Genomic DNA, 17184 nt, shown 5'->3' with positions numbered 1-17184 from the left:
CAGCTAGAACTTCTAGAAGCAAGGAAGAAGCCCTTCATCGATGATAAGCAGGGAAGAACCAGGCTGGGGTTTGCAAATAAATGTATATTTTACTCATGCACCTACCCATAAACTGAGAAAGGAGTGAAGCTGAAAATCATACCGTGGTCTTTTCATTTAGTCCGGAGCTGTATGTCAAATGGACATAAATGGACGTTCATTAAAAAGACTTTTGCAGTAGTAGGTATCAGAAAATCAACTGATTCCGCATGCTAACATGTGCAGACGTGACGGATGAAGGCACTTACAGTTAGCCTTTCTGCGGGTTGTTGAAATTGCCATAGTCAGTTACAGTGAAGAGCACAAAGCCACATCAGATCGAAAGTGATGGTGTCATCGCTAAGGTGAGGGGCCTCGGCGGTGTGTGAAGGCTCTTGACGACAGCAGGAAACCAGAGCAGTTGGATTGTTCTGAGATAAAATGTAACCTTCCCCTCTTTCGGGTTTCAGGGCGACCCTGCAGCCTCATGAGAGCGTCTGCTACGCAGAGTCCCACACATCACCTCATAATTTCCTCTGCCATCTCACTCAGACTCTTCCTCCTTTGTAATGCTCTTCATTCTATTCTCTTCCATCGTCCTGGGCCAGCGCTTCATCATGTAACGTCCTTTACACTTCAGCATGTCGTCCATCATATCAAACCTTCTACCCTCCATAAAATCCTGCCTTATCTTTTACTCGTACTTTCTGTTTAGTAACGTCCTCCACCACATTCTTCATTCTGCCTTTCACCCTTTTCTCCATTGTTCATCTAAATACTACAGGCAGATTTTTTGTTGAACTTATGATATATGAATAGCAATTGTAGGAGAAGATAATAAATTCTGTAGGAGACAAACTACAAGGCTACCCACCCTGGGCAACACAGGCGATGGTCTAGGGCGCTGTTTGATTAGGAGGAACAGAAGCGTGAGTGAAAAAATTCAGAAAAAATACCTCTGGTTGCATTCTGTGACATTTTACTTATTTACACTGGGTTTAATATTTCACTACTTTAATATTTCACTAATCAAGACATGAGCTAAATAGTTAGCAGCCAGATAGCCCGTGCTACTGAAATATTTTTAAAATAAACTAAATAAAATAAAATAAAATAATTTGAAAATTTTTTTTCTGCTCTGGGGGTGTCAAGCAGAATTTTGCTTAGAGCACCAGAACACCAGGGCCGGCCCTGTGTTTAGGTAAGATGTCCGACACTTTGTCTGATCCAGGTCATCCTGTTAATCTGAGCTCCGCTATCTGCTTCTATACTCATCCCAACAGTGAATCACCAGTAACACGCTGACGTCTTCCATTCAACATGCCCCATTTAAATGTATTTCGGCTTCTTTTCATTCGTGGGAAACTATGCTTCTCCATAAACAACATAATTACCAAAATCAGGCTACAATGTGACATGCCCCAGCTTTGGGACATGACTTCCTGTCTTGGAAGGAAATTAAACCTTCCCTCACGTAATGACATGCCTGGCAGATGGTCCCACGAAATATGCACCCCCTCCCGCCAGCGTGCATCCTCCAGACACTCACTAAGGCATGCAGCTGTGCCCCCCATGTATACAGGACACCCAGGGTGAGGTTCAACACCAGCCTGGAGCCACAGGATCAGACTGGCACCAGAAGGAGCCAGATATCTGTAACATTTTATGTTTCAATGTAGATACACAAAGAATCCAACTTAGATGTTATCGCCCAATCAGGAAATACAGATTTGTTTCTAGCTAAAATGCATAAACATTAGAATAATGTTCCTTAAAGCAGGATAAGAGAATTGTTCCCAGCCCTGCTTTCCTGAAATAGAAGCTGCATTTTTTTATTCTTTCTTTATCTGGATATGCCTCTGAACTTTACATCCAGTACTTCTCATAGTTAAAGCCTATTTTGTCCCTTCATGCAGGCTGCTTATCATACACAGCATGTCAGTGTGATGCAGGGCTAAAGCAGCAAGGCAGAACATGCAAGTAAGAAAGTCTGAGATGGTTAATCAAAGACAAAAGAACTATGTGAAAATATGCTATTCAAATGTTGACCATTGAGTTACAGTGTTACACCTTTGTGTTTCTGAACCAGAACTGTGTATAAAAAGAGAGGTTTTTAAGCTGGCATGGATTCCTGAAAGAAATCTCCTCTTTGACACAGTTACTCATTTATTGAACAGGCTTCAACACTCGGTTGTGCAACTTTTATTCCATAAGGAAACCTCAGCACAGTCATTTTAAAAATGTTATTATAACCATTGTCTGTATTACCAAATCTATATTCCTAGAAGAATATTGATTGCTTAGATTTAACTGTTTCTGTAGATTTAACTTCTATATCACTGGTTAACACCTCCAAGGTGGCTTAGCAAACATAATCTTTGCATAAGCCCACAAAGACAATGGAGACTGTCCTCTGTCATTGCAAAATGACCGCAGACCTGTGGATATGCCCTGTGACTTAATATTTCATTTGCTCCAGTCACAGTTAGTGGTACTATATCTGACCCCTTTTAGCGTCACATTGTTGCCACATCCTTACCAGCAGCTCATTATGCATCAATAACAGACTGAACTCCACCCAGGGCATTATGGGAAATTGGGCTTTCAATGCAAGTTTATTGGTTTTTGTGTTTAGAAATAAGTTTTACAGAGTTTTTACTGCGTAGGAGACAGTGCCTTATTTTTATACATTATATACACTCACATTGGTAATTACAACTTTTGTTTGTGGTTGTACGTATTGTTACGCAACTTAACTTTTACTGCTTTGTTTAAAAAATGTATCATATTTTAAAGATGTTTAGCTGTGCTGGTGACTAAGGGAGATGTTTGCATGATATTTATTAACTGAGATCGCATTCCTCTAATTGCGCTAAAAACATGATGTAGATTTGAGGGTCACTGCCTGCTCCTGTTCATCCTCTCCTTGCTACACTTTATCACACAGCTCAGACAATTTATTTACTTTCAAAGCAAAGGGGCACGAGGTCATGACCTTTAAACCAGGATGTTCTTACAGGTCTACAGAAAGTGCTCCCTACCCTACGTAGTTTGTTCTTAAAACTACTGTGATTTAGTCAACTGCTCTCCTACTTTCCAAAGTGCAATTCAATGAGTCCCTCCTCGTTCATTTTAAAGGCCGCCTCAATTCCACCATGAAAAATAATGGGCTAGGAGACATGTATGTGTTTTAAGAGGTCAATAACACTGAATGTTACTTCTAAACCCTCAAAGGATTCATGTTTTCTTAATTCACAGTCCTAATAACACATGCTACAGGAACACATTTTGCCCCAGCTTATCCTGGTCAAGTTTTTTTTAATACTATTTCATAAACATACCCTGCTTAAAATAATTAATAAGTAATATTATGTGACAGAAAACTCAAAGCTACTTCATGTCAAAAAGAAACAGTTTTGCATGCTTACTGGGGATGCAGAAATTTACAAGGATTTTTTAATTTAATTTACATCTATTTATAGTTTTATCTATTTATAACACGGTTTAGGGCAGTAATTGTTTAATTTTCTGTGAATGTAACTATTATATGTTATACTTTGTGGGGAGAATATGTTGCAGAGTTTAAAAGGTTTTCAGAAAAGGAAGTGAAATAAAACATAAGACATGTAATTTATCAAGAGTAAAAACACAGAGCAGTATCTTGGAAGTATGTCTGAATCATTTCAGCGTCTTTAGCAGGTTGTGGTGAGTGAGAAAGGCTCTGCCAGCCTGAATAATTGGGGAAGCTCATGACTAACTTTTAAAAAGACATTTGAACACCAAAATCAGTTAAACACCCACATACCATAGACAGAAATGAATTGATTTGATGAACCTAATTTAAATAACCATGATGATTTTTGCTATGCCTTTCACCCTGATATAAATATCACAATTTGTTGGGTTTATGTTGTTATATTTTAATACTAATACTACAAGTGTTATATGTATGCAGATTAATTGAGTTCACGCTAGAACTTACTTGTAGTGTTGTGTGCATAAAATGTCATATTAATGATTTTCAAGTGAGTCGTAAATGAACAACAAGTGCCATCTGGTGGTAGTACTATGAACTGTAAATGAAATAAAACTTACTATGACGGATTCTGCAGGAAATAATGCATTCATTCATTCATTAATTCACTCATTCATCCATCTTCTAAATAGTTTGTACAAAAAAATGAAATCATCATTTATTTGCAACAGTGTTCAACGAATCTTATAACCCATACATAGCCTAAATAACCGTTGTTCATGTAGATTTCCTCGCAACACGTGACCCTACATTGGATAAGTAACTAAGAAATGCGGGTGCTTAAACTCTAGATGAATTTATTAGAATAATAATAAAATGCAACGAACTTTACGGTGTTACAAATGCAGTAACGTACAACACACACCAGGCGCTAATATTAGGCTTACATGAAAAATACTACTGATAGATATCGTGAAAAGGATGCTGAATTAGGAAATTAACCTGATCCCATTATATTGGTTGAAGTAAAAACTATTTTAAAATAAGCTTAAAACACTTTTAAAATTCCAAGAGTATTTTACTACACATTGCCCTAATTAATGTTCTTATATTATAATACATCCATCCATCCATCCATTTTCCAAACCTACTGGGTCGCGGGGGGGTCCGGAGCCTATCCCGGAAGCAATGGGCAAGAGGCTGGGAACAACCCAGGATGGGGGGCCAGCCCATCGCAGGGCACACTCACACACCATTCACTCTCACATGCACACCTACGGGCAATTTAGTAACTAAAGTAGCCTCAGCATGTTTTTGGACTGTGGGGGGAAACCGGAGTACCGGAGGAAACCCCACGACGACATGGGGAGAACATGCAAACTCCACACACATGTAACCCAGGCGGAGACTCGAACCCGGGTCCCAGAGGTGTGAGGCAACAGTGCTAACCACTGCACCACCATGCCGCCCCGCCGCCCTTATTATAATGCAATCAATACTATATTGTCAAACAACTCATTTTATTATTCATTATAAAAATACTATTTATGTCCTTGAATTTCATAAATATGTAATAATGATCTAAATATTTTTGTTTCGTGAAAAAAATGGTTGGTGCAATGTTTATACTTCCCTGAGACAACAGAATATGGAAAGACGTTAATCATCGGTCCTATAATACTCATACTACTGAAGATAATAATCGAAGAGCACAATTACTGGCACTACATGCTTAAGTTTCCCCTAAGCCTGTTGACTGTCCAAATCGAAGAACGAGACGTTTCTTGCCGAATTTAGGAGAACAGGGCGTTTCTGAATACCAAGAACGTAACGACCATACTTGTGGTCTTGGCAAGACTGGTCTTCCTAATTTGCATCCCAAGAACGAACTTGAGGCAAAGTGATTCATGGTGTTGGGTCTCGTTCGGATACAAATTGATGTATTCTTGATATTTGAGGCGGAGCAAGACCAACATCTGGGGATTTTGTACCGTGCTCTGCACTTGTGTTCTTAGTATTGGAACTGGCCTTCGGCAATGGAAAATGACGTAAATACCCCCCGGAAGTTTAGCCGGCATCTTTGAGAGGAAGTTTCGTTGTTGATGACGTGTTCTAAAGGGAAATTACGTCTCGGAGAGCTTCCTGTTCAAGCGGGCGGAACAGGCGCTTCGTTGCGAATGAATACGAGAAGATGCCAGCGGCTGTAATGACAAGTGAAAATTACGACAAACTGCTGGAGCAATGCGAAGTACAAGAGCTGGAGGTAAATCGTGCTGCTGAATGAAGTGGTACTTAAGCTGGTGGGTGAGTGGCGGAGGCCGAGCGCTGTTACTGAGCTCCGGCATCAGCCTCACATGGTTTGGCTGCACAGCTGAGCTCGTCGCTGTTGGTCCGAAAGTTCTCGCTGTTTGAAGTAAATAAGGATTACCTGGCTTCGCCTACTTTGCTTATCTGTATGAACGGTTGTCGGTGCTTAATTCATTTGACTTTGGAAGAACAGCTTCGGTAGTATGTTGCCGGTTGTGTGTTTCTGTCAGACGCGTAGATGTCAGTTGATATGCAACAACTAGATGCAAAAGAGCTAAATGGCACTAACGATATTTATAAGAACGTTTTATCACGTGATTGTAAAATCAATTTAGAAGCAGCAGTTTAAGCACTACATGCTTGTGGATGCAGAAGGCTTCAGCAGAACACGGCAGTAAAACAAGGTATCATTTTGCCTGGCTTTATTAAGAAAAGAAAGAAGACAAAACCTCTTGAAAATGAAACTGGGAATGACAACATGTGCAAGTGGAAAATGTAGCAATAACAGAGTATTTCCATGTTGTCTCTAATGGATGATAATAAGCACTTGATACAGTGTTTACTGTAGTCCTCTGTGTTGTCAGGCTCCTGGGGGAGTGGCAACACCGCAGGTATATGCCCAGCTGCTGGCTCTGTACCTCCTCCATAATGACATGTGAGTTTCGCCTGCACCCCTTTACCTCCCCAGCTTTGCTGGTCAGTTTTTGGCACTATACATCCATCTCAAAGACCCGTAGGCCCTACACATCCCCTTTCTGTGACCCGTAGGCCCTACACCTCCCCATTCTGTGACCCGTAGGCCCTACACCTCCCCATTCTGTGACCCGTAGGCCCTACACCTCCCCATTCTGTGACCCGTAGGCCCTACACCTCCCCATTCTGTGACCCGTAGGCCCTATACCTCCCCTTTCTGTGACCCGTAGGCCCTATACCTCCCCTTTCTGTGACCCGTAGGCCCTACACATCCCCTTTCCGTGACCCGTAGGCCCTACACCTCCCCATTCTGTGACCCGTAGGCCCTATACCTCCCCTTTCCGTGACCCGTAGGCCCTACACATCCCCTTTCCGTGACCCGTAGGCCCTACACATCCCCTTTCCGTGACCCGTAGGCCCTACACCTCCCCATTCTGTGACCCGTAGGCCCTACACCTCCCCTTTCTGTGACCCGTAGGCCCTACACCTCCCCTTTCCGTGACCCGTAGGCCCTACACATCCCCTTTCCGTGACCCGTAGGCCCTACACATCCCCTTTCCGTGACCCGTAGGCCCTACACATCCCCTTTCCGTGACCCGTAGGCCCTACACATCCCCTTTCCGTGACCCGTAGGCCCTACACCTCCCCATTCCGTGACCCGTAGGCCCTACACCTCCCCATTCCGTGACCCGTAGGCTCTACACCTCCCCTTTCCGTGACCCGTAGGCCCTATACCTCCCCATTCTGTGACCCGTAGGCCCTACACCTCCCCTTTCTGTGACCCGTAGGCCCTACACCTCCCCATTCTGTGACCCGTAGGCCCTACACATCCCCTTTCCGTGACCCGTAGGCCCTACACCTCCCCATTCTGTGACCCGTAGGCCCTACACCTCCCCTTTCCGTGACCCGTAGGCCCTACACATCCCCTTTCCGTGACCTGGAAGTTTGTATGGATCACAGACATCAATCCTGTTTGATTTCTGGGCACAAAAGAGCATAGTTAAAATCCATCATAACTGGATTGGGTGCAGAAATAAAATATAGACTCAAGTTAAATAAGTAGTGTTTTGTTACTTTGCCATGGTTTGCAGTTAATACTAATACACAGACAGCGTATTCATCGCTGTGGTGCAGTGATGTGTGGATACAGTATTGAGGAATGTTGGGACTCTTGTCCTAAATGAAAGTCTGTTTTCAGGAACAATGCACGGTATCTTTGGAAGAGGATTCCTCAGGCAATAAAGACCGTAAGTAAATTATTAAAGAATTATTAACACTTTTAGTTTTTGTTGTTTGAGCAGCTTGTTTTTGTAGCAGTGCTTTGCGTTCCCGTTGTTTGTTTCTGTTATATAATATTGTTGTTTGTGATTAGCTGGTCCATTCTCTGCTTGCTCTTCAAAAGCACCTTAATTAAATCCGTTAAATATCTTTACATGATTAGCTCATCTCATTGACACTTTAATTAAAGAGCTAGATTTCTATCTCATTAAATGTTCTTTTACCATTTTTTGTACTTATTTGTTTCCATTGAAAGAATTCCTGTGTTTTCGAGGTAACCAACATCTGAAAATTGCTAGAAATAAATAACACAAGAAATCAAAGTGCTAACTCAGTTTTTTTAATCATTGTGAAACAGCTTCCTTGTGGCTTAATAATACTTACTGTACCCTGTATGTCTTGTCTGACTACCTGTAAATAGTCTGTAAATAGTTTTGAGTGTGATATGCATGAATTTAATAGGTGTATGTTACACATTAATAGATTAGTGTCTTCAGTCGACCGAAAATATTAAATACAGGGCTGGGGGACAAAAAAACAATTGTGTGAATTGCTGACAGTGGTTTCCTGTGGTAGTGGCTTCTGGTCTCTGGTTTTGAGGAGCACAGCTGGCCTCCTGCTGGATCTCTGCATGGCCCACTTTCCATCTACTTTCCCCTCCACAGTATCTTGACAGTTCTCTGTGACAATGCCCAGAATAAGTGTTTACCATGCTGGCTGTGGGGTGCAACAATTTGCTGCTGAAAGGCTCCTCTGCTTTTCTCCCTCTAGGCCAACCCTGAGCTTATGGCCATCTGGGCTGTCGGCCAGCGAATCTGGCAGCGAGACTTCCCAGGAATCTACAGCAGCATCGCCGCCCACCAGTGGTCCGAGAGCATCCTGCCTGTGATGGAGGCCCTGCGAGGTACCTGCGTCGTCGTGTAGTTCTGTCTGCATTACAGGAAGGTGTATTAACCAGAGGTTAAAGAAAATATTGAGTGGCAGGGTGTAGTAAGGCTGAGAGGCCACAAGGTGTCCTCAGAAGAAATGGTATGTGTTATGCTTTGTTGTTAGATCATTAATTTTTCTAAATCTTAAGGAAATAGTGGGCTCTGGACACATCCATAACCTAACCAGGATAAGTGGTTTGAAGATGAATGGATTATCATACAAACGCATGGATATTTGTCAGCCTTTTAGTAAATTTTGGGTTCTGGTGTCGACACAGGACTATAAGGGACTATAGTTGAAGCTATTGAAAGGTTCACTTTAGGAATTACATCCAAATGTCTTAACAGTATTAAGCAGGCCTAGGGTGACGTTAAGGCCACCACTATTTGAACCCAGCGGAAATTCCCCAGTACAAGCTGGTTTTGGTGTTCAGCCACTGAGTAAGTTGGCAGCCCTCCACAAAGTCCCACAGTGTTCTGTGGGATGCATGCTCAGTGCCACACGGCCTCTGTAATCTTAACGTGGTGACAGTCTTTGCCTTGTGGACTGTTTTACTTGGAAGGCAGCCTTTCCTGTAGGGGAAAAAGTGGTCAGTAATGTGCTGCAGATGATCGCTCACACTTAACGCAGTATAGGGTGCCTCTTTGAGCTTGCCTAGGGTGAGGTTCGCAAGTCCACCATGCCAGGAAAATGTGTCCTGTCCCGTTATGAAATGGCTATAATTTCTCCCACATGGATCTGCTTCATCTAGCTGCATTACTGCCTCCTCTCCAGGTGAGGGAGCTGTTGGTCATCGAAGTGCAAGGTAAACAGGGCAGTTTTTTCTGTTTCATCATGGGCACCATTAGAAGTGTATGGAAGATTTCTAGCTTGTGTGAAAGCCGTCCTGGTGACCGGATCATGGAAAATATTTTTGTGGTTCCAGAAAGATCATAAATTTGGCTGTAATGTTTATAGTTTAATGCTTGAGTGATGTGGCTGCAAATCACTGAACAGTCTTGTTATTTTCCAAACAAAGATTTCATTGTTGTATCACAGGTAAAATCCCACATTGGCCTGTTGGCTGTAAACTGTTCAAGTTTTTTAAAGGAAAAAAAGACAAATGGTGGTTACAAAGCTACCTTAGAATGGCTAGTTAATATAGCTGGTCTTATAGCATAGCGTGTATATATCTTTTAGATATGGCAATCATTAATACAAGAAATTATGCAATGTAAAAAAAACTGATGTGGATCAGCTTTATTTAGTTTGTTTTATGATTATTTCAAGCAAAATACATTGCAATAAGCTATTTGAATATTATATTAATTTTGCTTTGCATTATGGACTTGGTGTAGAGGCACTACGGACTATGTAAGAACACTTCATTTAAAAAAAATGAGTTGTACTCGGTAAATGAGTGTGTACTTTGCCTTTTGTAAATAAGTATAAATAGCTTAGCTTTAATAATAGTTACTGGAATCTGCTGATTCGGAGTGGCAGAGTCTATACCCACCCCGACGTGAAACATGTCTGTGCTTCTCCTCTTGACTGTTGGGTGGCACCTGTTTTAGCCAGTCGTTTTCTGTCACGTTTTTGCCCCTGACGGCCCCTGGTGTAGAGTTGGGAATTGCCGTCCCTGGGACTGTAATGGAGGGAATGCAAAATTTCACTTACATTCCCAGTGGATTTGTTAATAGCTAGGAAGCCCACCAATGGTAGCCTGTTTCATCCTTTTCCTTGTTGTCATTGACTGTTGGCTTTTCATCCTTCAGAAATGAGAGCACTGAGACCTGGTCAGGAAGCCGTCCTGTTAGTTTTATTATTAGCTTATGAAAATTAACATAATTGTCATTGTATTTCTGGCTGTTAATTCTCTGAATGGGCTAAATGTTTTAAATGTTGGTTCTGAGTTGGGGTCCGCAGCCCAACAGGGGACCTTAGCAGGACCTTGAGCGGACATGCAATTTACTTGAATAGCGCAGAAAAAAGTACATCGCTATCGATATATTTTCAAAACAACATATAAGGTGACATATAAAACAACATATAAAACCGTTTATCAGTATGCTTTAGTTGTGCATGAAATCAGGGCCTTATCAATGAATTTTAGTAGAAACCAATGTACCTCATTGTAAACGGTAGAAGAGCTTCAGTCATGGCGTTGTGTAGAATCCCAGAATTCCCAGCTGATATCAAACCATTCAGTTAGCATCTCGCTAAAAAGCCGACGGATAGGAACGGTGAAGAATCAGCTTGGTTAATATTGTTAAAAATATCGTAATAAACCAATATTTGGTTTATTTTGTTGATGATTAATACCTTAAATGAGGGTTTTTCAATTATTAAATGTTTAATTTATTGTCATGTTTAATTGTTGTCAGGCTTCTGATGCAAGTCATTTGCCAAATGTGTTTTAGATTTAGTTTTTTTTGTTCATGAACATTCACCTTCTATTTTAAGAGCAATGAAAATGAAAATGTACAGTTGAACATAGTGGAGTGAAACATTGAGTCATATTAAAAAGAAATTAAATTGTTTGGCAGTGTAACCAAATTAAAATGCATTAATAAATGTTACCAATTTTTGTCATAACCTGGGGAGCCCCCCCCCTGAACCCAGGGCATTAAAAACAGGTTGAGAACCATTATTTTAAAGTAATTCCTTCCATTTTTTGTAATGTGGCTGAGGATGTAAATTTACAAAAGTGCAATTTGGTTAGAAGTCTGTGGCAATTACCCAGTAATGCTAATACTTCGGAGCTAAAGTTTAGCTCATTTTATGTTAGGGTTACACCTCACTCCTCTTTGGCCCCATGGTTGCCTCATTCATTCTGGAGTAGGTAAAAATACTACATCTTGTGTACTGTGATCTTGCCCTTAGCACCTGTTGTTTTGTAACTTTTCAATAAACATACAGTAAGTTCCTCATCTATGCATTGCATAAGACCCACTCCCGGTGGCTGGTGGTGTGTTTGGACCAACATGTGACTGGTCATCCTTTGGTTGTGTAATGTGTTATTTTGAATTACAGGTGCTGTTTTGGAATGATTATTTAGTTTTATTGTTTCTCAATAAATAACCAACAAAAATTCTGATCTGTGTCATGGGTATAAAATGTAGGGCAAAGGAGTTTGGGAAAGAGCATAGCAGCACGTGGAGCAAAGGTGGCGTTGTTTGTGTAACGGTGTCCCAGCTGTGTGACTGTCCAGCCTGTCACAAGGGACTTGTTTATCTTCTGCAGTGAATTTGACCTTAGTCGTCTGCTCTACCGAGGTGTGGCATGTGACCCGTCAGTTGCTCTGAAAGGGGGGAGGCGTTTTCCCCGAAACGAGAGTCCCAAACAAGCTATGAGGAATCCCGTGCATGGGATCGGATATCTCTGACCCCTGACGGTGCCTCACAGCACTCGCATGGTATAAATGCTGGCCAGAGAGCCCCTCAGCAGATCACGATCAGAGAGAAGACAGCAACTGCAGCAGAACCAGAATACGCACTGCATACGAAGCAGACAGCCTTGTACAGCAGTTCCGTGGGTCAAAATTTTGGAAGGCAGAATGGATATCCAGACCGGTCAAGTGGTGAGGCCCCCCAGCCCCATGGAGAGCTTGGAGAAGCAGCTGAGCTGCCCCATCTGCCTGGAGATGTTCACCAAACCGGTGGTCATCCTGCCCTGCCAGCACAACCTTTGCCGGGGTTGTGCCAATGACCTGTACGACTCTCGCAACCCTTATCACTACTCTGGGGGCATCTTTCGCTGCCCCACTTGCCGTTTTGAGGTGGTGCTGGACCGCCATGGTGTCTTTGGGCTCCAGAGAAACTTACTGGTGGAAAACATTATTGACATCTACAAACAGCAGCAGCAACAGGAAGGCAGTCTTGAGACCCCAGTGAAGAGCAAGGACAGCAAAGAGCCCTTGTGCCAAGAACATGAGGATGAGAGGATCAACATCTACTGCATTACCTGCCAGGTACCCACCTGCTCTCTCTGCAAGGTGTTCGGGGTTCACAAAGACTGTGAGGTTTCCCCTTTACAGAACATCTACCAGACACAAAAGGCAGAGCTCAGCAATGCCATTGACCTGTTAGTGACTGGAAACAGCTGTGTGCAGGCCCTGCTTAATCAGATGGAAGACACCTGCAAGGCTATCCAGGAGAACACACTGCATCAGAAGAAGATCCTGGGGGAGAAGTTTGACCTACTTTATGCCATGCTGGAGGAGAAGAAGGGACTGTTGCTGGAGAAGATCAGCCAGGAGGAGGACACCAAGGTTCAGACCTTGCATTCCCTGGTGCAGCAACACACAGAGCAACTGCAGGATGGCACCAAGCTGATGGACGCCGCTGTCCAGGCCATGGAGCAAAGCAGCGTAGCGGAGTTCCTCTTCAGCAGCAAGCAGCTCATCGCTCAGGCCAAGGAGGCAGCCAAAAACTCCAGAATCCAGAGGCCAGAGCCAGGCTTCGAGAAAATGGACCACTTCACTGTGGTCACAGAACATGCTGAAGCCGTTTTAGCCAAGATGGATTTCGGAGCACACGACGATGACGATGATGATGATGATGAGGAGGAGGAAGAGGAAGAAGAAGAGGAGGAGGAGGAAGAGGAGTGAAAGTGCGCATTTCAGTGAATTTGGAGTTTAGCTACTTGAATCTGAATGTTTAAGAGAGGATATAGTTTAATCTAGGACAAGACCAGTCACTTCAGGGATATGGAAAGTGACTGCATTGCTTTTCCATGGCAAGCCTTTCGAGTGTGATTTAAGAGTTGCTGTTATATATACAATAATGTACTAAAATGTAAAATACAAAATGTACAATGTTGTACATACCTTTTTTACTTTTGTATTTGTTTTGTACTGGATTATTTATAGGATTATCTTCTGAAGGTAAATGTTGATGTTTATATGTTTGTCATTCTATGATCTTATTTTCTGTCAACCATATTTATTATGCTTAAAACAAACTGAATAGCTTAAGTGATTCTGCCTTTTTGACATCTTGTTTATTTAGATTGTATGGCCTGCACTTTACTGACTGGTATTTTCATTAGATGAAATAAACTGGTTGAATATACAGTTTGACATGTTTTGTTCCTGTTAATCGCCAACATCAGACCCACAGTAATATTGAGCAATTGAGTTGAGTTTTTCCTGTGTCCCTAAAGGATAAGGGCCCCAGAGAGCCATCGATTGGCTTACAGTTTGCTGACACTCTCCTTAGGTGGTGTGAGGCGCTATTTTTATCGGCTGAGAGCGATAGAGGAGATGCAGCTACGGAAATAGCCAGTGGCTTGGAGGTATGCAGAGTCATTGGCTCGGCACCCGTTGCCCATTCCTGGGGAGCTAAGGGATTGGAGGTCAGGCCTTGAAAACATTGCCTTATTGCCCCCAACTTGTGACTTGCTTGTAAAAATAGGTGCTGAAGCATAGGAACAGCAATGCACCTTGATTTTCATGTTTTAGTTCGCAATGGCTTTTGTTTAATGGCATATTTCATGTGGTGCAGAAAGTATCCGATGCCATATCCTGTATGGGAGTGAGTACATTTGAGGGAAGAAATGTTTTATTTTATTATTAATTTCTTTTAATCACAAATTTTTAAAATGTTTGGGTCGTCTCGATTATGCCCAAATGTTTAATGGTCCAGAGTCAAAACTGATGCCTTGAGCGTTGAGCTCCGCATGTCACCCTACAGGACCCTGAACATGCGTTCAGCTGTGTTGAACTTTACAGGATGTAACAGATTTATCTGCAATTATGTGTCAGTCTAAAAGGTAGACAGCATGTTTTTTTTTTTACTGAGGTTTTCAAGCGGAGGCTTACATATTCTGGTGCAAGTCGTGATGTGGTCTTTGTTGCCCTGGGGCGAATGATGTCACTCCTGCCTGCAAACTCAGAGGTGGTCTCCATAAAACCATTCATGGTTTACTTGCCTGGATTTAGTTTGAGGCCTGCAAACACAGCCCCTGTCTGATGAAGCTTGTGTGTTGAGCAGATGATGGTAGCTGACGTCTAAACATAGTCTTGCATTTCTTCATGTGATCTTCACACAGCATAAATAATGGTTTTGGCACGTCCGTGTCATGTGTAGAGTGTCGGCTGATAGTTTCTTTGTTTATCACTCAAGCAGGCAATGTAAGTGTGCTAATCTCTCGTTCCTTTGTAATCGGCCATACGCTTTTCAAGGTCTGGGTTGAATTTAATCAATACTCTTCCTTTCAGTTGCTTCATTCCATCAGAGATATTCAAAGCATTTTTAAGGCTTTGGTTTCAGCACAAACACAGGCTCCTTGCCAAGAACCAGGATGGAAAGTTAAGGGGCTTTTCTGTGAAACGATGGTGACTGAGTGTGAATCTGAGATGTCAGTTGTGAGTGGGGCTAAACTGACCCCAGTGAGGAGCTTTTTTTAGCGGGGAAGCTGCTTGACCCTAGGTGGTAGTTCTCATGTCTGTCACAGCCTCCTGTACGATGCCGAGGTGCCAGAATCCTAAATGCCAGTTACCTCTGCATCTCCAGAGTCCACCCGCAGGAGGGCGTTCGGCCTGGTGGCTCAGGCTTACACGTCCATCACAGCCGAGGATTTCGCTGCCTTCGTGGGACACTCGGTGGACGAGGCGGTTAGGGGTAGGTCTCCTCACTTCTTGGGGTGTGCAAGATTCAGAGCACGTCGGCCTGTCCTTCCTTACGAAGCGGTGGTCTTGTAAAACACCTGTCTGCTTCGGATTGCATCTTATAACCTGCGTAAATCAGTAAATTATCAAAAAACCAAAGACTGTTAGCTATCTTGTCCCTGCAGGAGCCGTTGCTCAGGGCTGGCAAGCAGACCCAAACACCAGGATGGTCATACCACAGAAGCCAGGTAGGTGGCACTGTTCTACCATAAATCAGCAGTCGAATGTTTGTTTTGGCATTTGCATTTTATGGAGATTCTCTAACAGTCATTGTTGTGTGTAATTAAGTGACACAAACTCTCACAGTTCAGGTGTCTCATTCATAAAGACCCATGGAACCACAGGCTGATCTTTTTGTGTTTGCTTAGCTACCAAAGTACTTCCCACTATTTCTGTGTATGAGGCTGGCCTGTAGGACTTAACATCTGCAGAACATTTGTGGCAGTAGCACTGAATCCATCCCCCACCCCACGGCCCATCCAGTTCTCCGGAATCCTGAACTCAGAGAACCGTCTCACGAGTAGCTCTCCATGCACCTGTGCGCACACACATTCTCTTTCTATAACCTGTGTGTATGAGGCCTCACTTGTATTAAATGACTAGCGAATGTCCTCTTGTGTCACGAGTGCTCTCTCCAGTCTTACAGCCGTACACCGACTGATATCTGTCTCCCCCAGATCCTCCACCGGTCTCGCTGGTCCCCAACGAGCAGCAGCTGGCCAGACTGACCGACTACGTGGCTTTCCTGGAGAATTGAGTAGCCCGGCCCCAGCTGGGTGCCCCTCCTCTGAGCCCCCCCCCCCCCCCCCCGGTCATGCGGTGAACACATGTCGCAGTTATGCGTTTCACCAGAAGGGGGCTTTGCTCATGCTGAGCCAGTTGTGTCGCTGAGGATCTGGAGTGAGGGTGTCCAGTTTGGAGTGATTCCCAAGTGCTGGTATTTTGTTTGTGTAGATTTAAAATCACCAGCACATGGTAAGCATCCTGTCATACACACCCTGTCTTTGACTACTGCATGTTTTTTTCTTCATTTTTTTGGGTTGCTTTGCATTTCTTTCTTGCTCACTTCTCGCTAAAGTGGAGAATAAACATTCTCACCAACTGTACAATACTCCTCTGTGTAGTTGTATACATTAGACAGACTCCTGGTCGGTGGCTGCATTACACCTCGTGTGTGCTGTGTAAGCTGCCTCCCGTCACCCGTTCAGTCATTATTCAGGCACTGTTTTCTCCTTCCTTCTTGAAATGGGTATTATTTTTAACTCAAAACAGCCGTCTGAACTGTTATGAAAGCACTGTCACGCTGACTGGAATTCCTGATTGTTCCCACCTCAGACCATAAACAAGCATGTTTTTTTCCTGTGTGGGGAAAGGCTCCGTATGAAATGTTTCTCCTCGCAGTGCTGTCTGTCTGCCAGGAGGATGCACCACCCCCCCCCCTTCTGTAAACCGCTCAGTAACGGCAGTGTCTCTGAGTACTGAGATCAGTACAAAGGCTCCCTGCTTTGCATCTTTACTCCACTGGTCATTTTCACCATGTACCAAGCTCTTCCATGGTTGTTAAATAAATTTTTATTTGAGAATTAAACTGCTGTGCTTATCTTGAGTGTGAGAGTGATCACTTTGGCATGTCGGGTCTGAGTGGTGAGTGACATCTTAAGGTAGAATGTGCTGTGTCGGTCTGTGCGAGGTCTGTATCAGTGGGTAAACATATGACGTTCCGTATCCACAGATTTCGCATCCATGGATTCAACCAACCGCGGACAGGAAAAAAACATTTTGAAAATTTTAAAAAGCAAAACTTGCATTTGCTGTGCACCTTGCACTATGCTGA

The 17184-nt window shown here is 43.1% G+C and overlaps 1 protein-coding gene and 2 long non-coding RNA genes across 5 annotated transcripts; 1 reads left to right on the top strand and 2 right to left on the bottom strand.

Annotated features, from left to right (window-relative positions):
• Positions 1 to 5598: 5598 nt before the first annotated feature.
• On the top strand, positions 5599 to 16938 carry LOC125709902 (COP9 signalosome complex subunit 8). 2 transcript variants are annotated; one of them, XM_048978892.1, is made up of 7 exons: positions 5599 to 5756; positions 6385 to 6455; positions 7692 to 7740; positions 8543 to 8675; positions 15196 to 15303; positions 15476 to 15538; positions 16028 to 16938. In XM_048978892.1, the coding sequence occupies exons 1-7, from the start codon at positions 5685 to 5687 to the stop codon at positions 16105 to 16107; spliced, it is 576 nt and encodes a 191-aa protein (XP_048834849.1). In that variant the 5' UTR covers positions 5599 to 5684; the 3' UTR covers positions 16108 to 16938. The 2 variants fall into 2 exon arrangements, with proteins under 2 accessions (XP_048834849.1, XP_048834850.1); XM_048978893.1 differs by lacking the exons at positions 15196 to 15303; positions 15476 to 15538; positions 16028 to 16938 and adding an exon at positions 12232 to 13757.
• Positions 6471 to 7664, bottom strand: LOC125709904 (uncharacterized). 2 transcript variants are annotated; one of them, XR_007382863.1, is made up of 3 exons: positions 7322 to 7664; positions 6857 to 7166; positions 6471 to 6794 (listed from the first exon to the last, which is right to left on the bottom strand). It is a non-coding gene; the product is annotated as an uncharacterized LOC125709904 (long non-coding RNA). The 2 variants fall into 2 exon arrangements; XR_007382862.1 differs by having other exon boundaries at positions 6471 to 6918; positions 7012 to 7166.
• Positions 9202 to 11332, bottom strand: LOC125709906 (uncharacterized). Its single transcript, XR_007382865.1, has 3 exons — positions 10809 to 11332; positions 10197 to 10325; positions 9202 to 9273 (listed from the first exon to the last, which is right to left on the bottom strand). It is a non-coding gene; the product is annotated as an uncharacterized LOC125709906 (long non-coding RNA).
• Positions 16939 to 17184: the final 246 nt, after the last annotated feature.

The sequence above is a fragment of the Brienomyrus brachyistius genome, chromosome 16 (genome assembly GCF_023856365.1).
Source record: "Brienomyrus brachyistius isolate T26 chromosome 16, BBRACH_0.4, whole genome shotgun sequence".
In the NCBI taxonomy this organism is placed as follows: domain Eukaryota; kingdom Metazoa; phylum Chordata; class Actinopteri; order Osteoglossiformes; family Mormyridae; genus Brienomyrus; species Brienomyrus brachyistius.
This window is presented reverse-complemented; position numbering and strand designations above follow the sequence as displayed.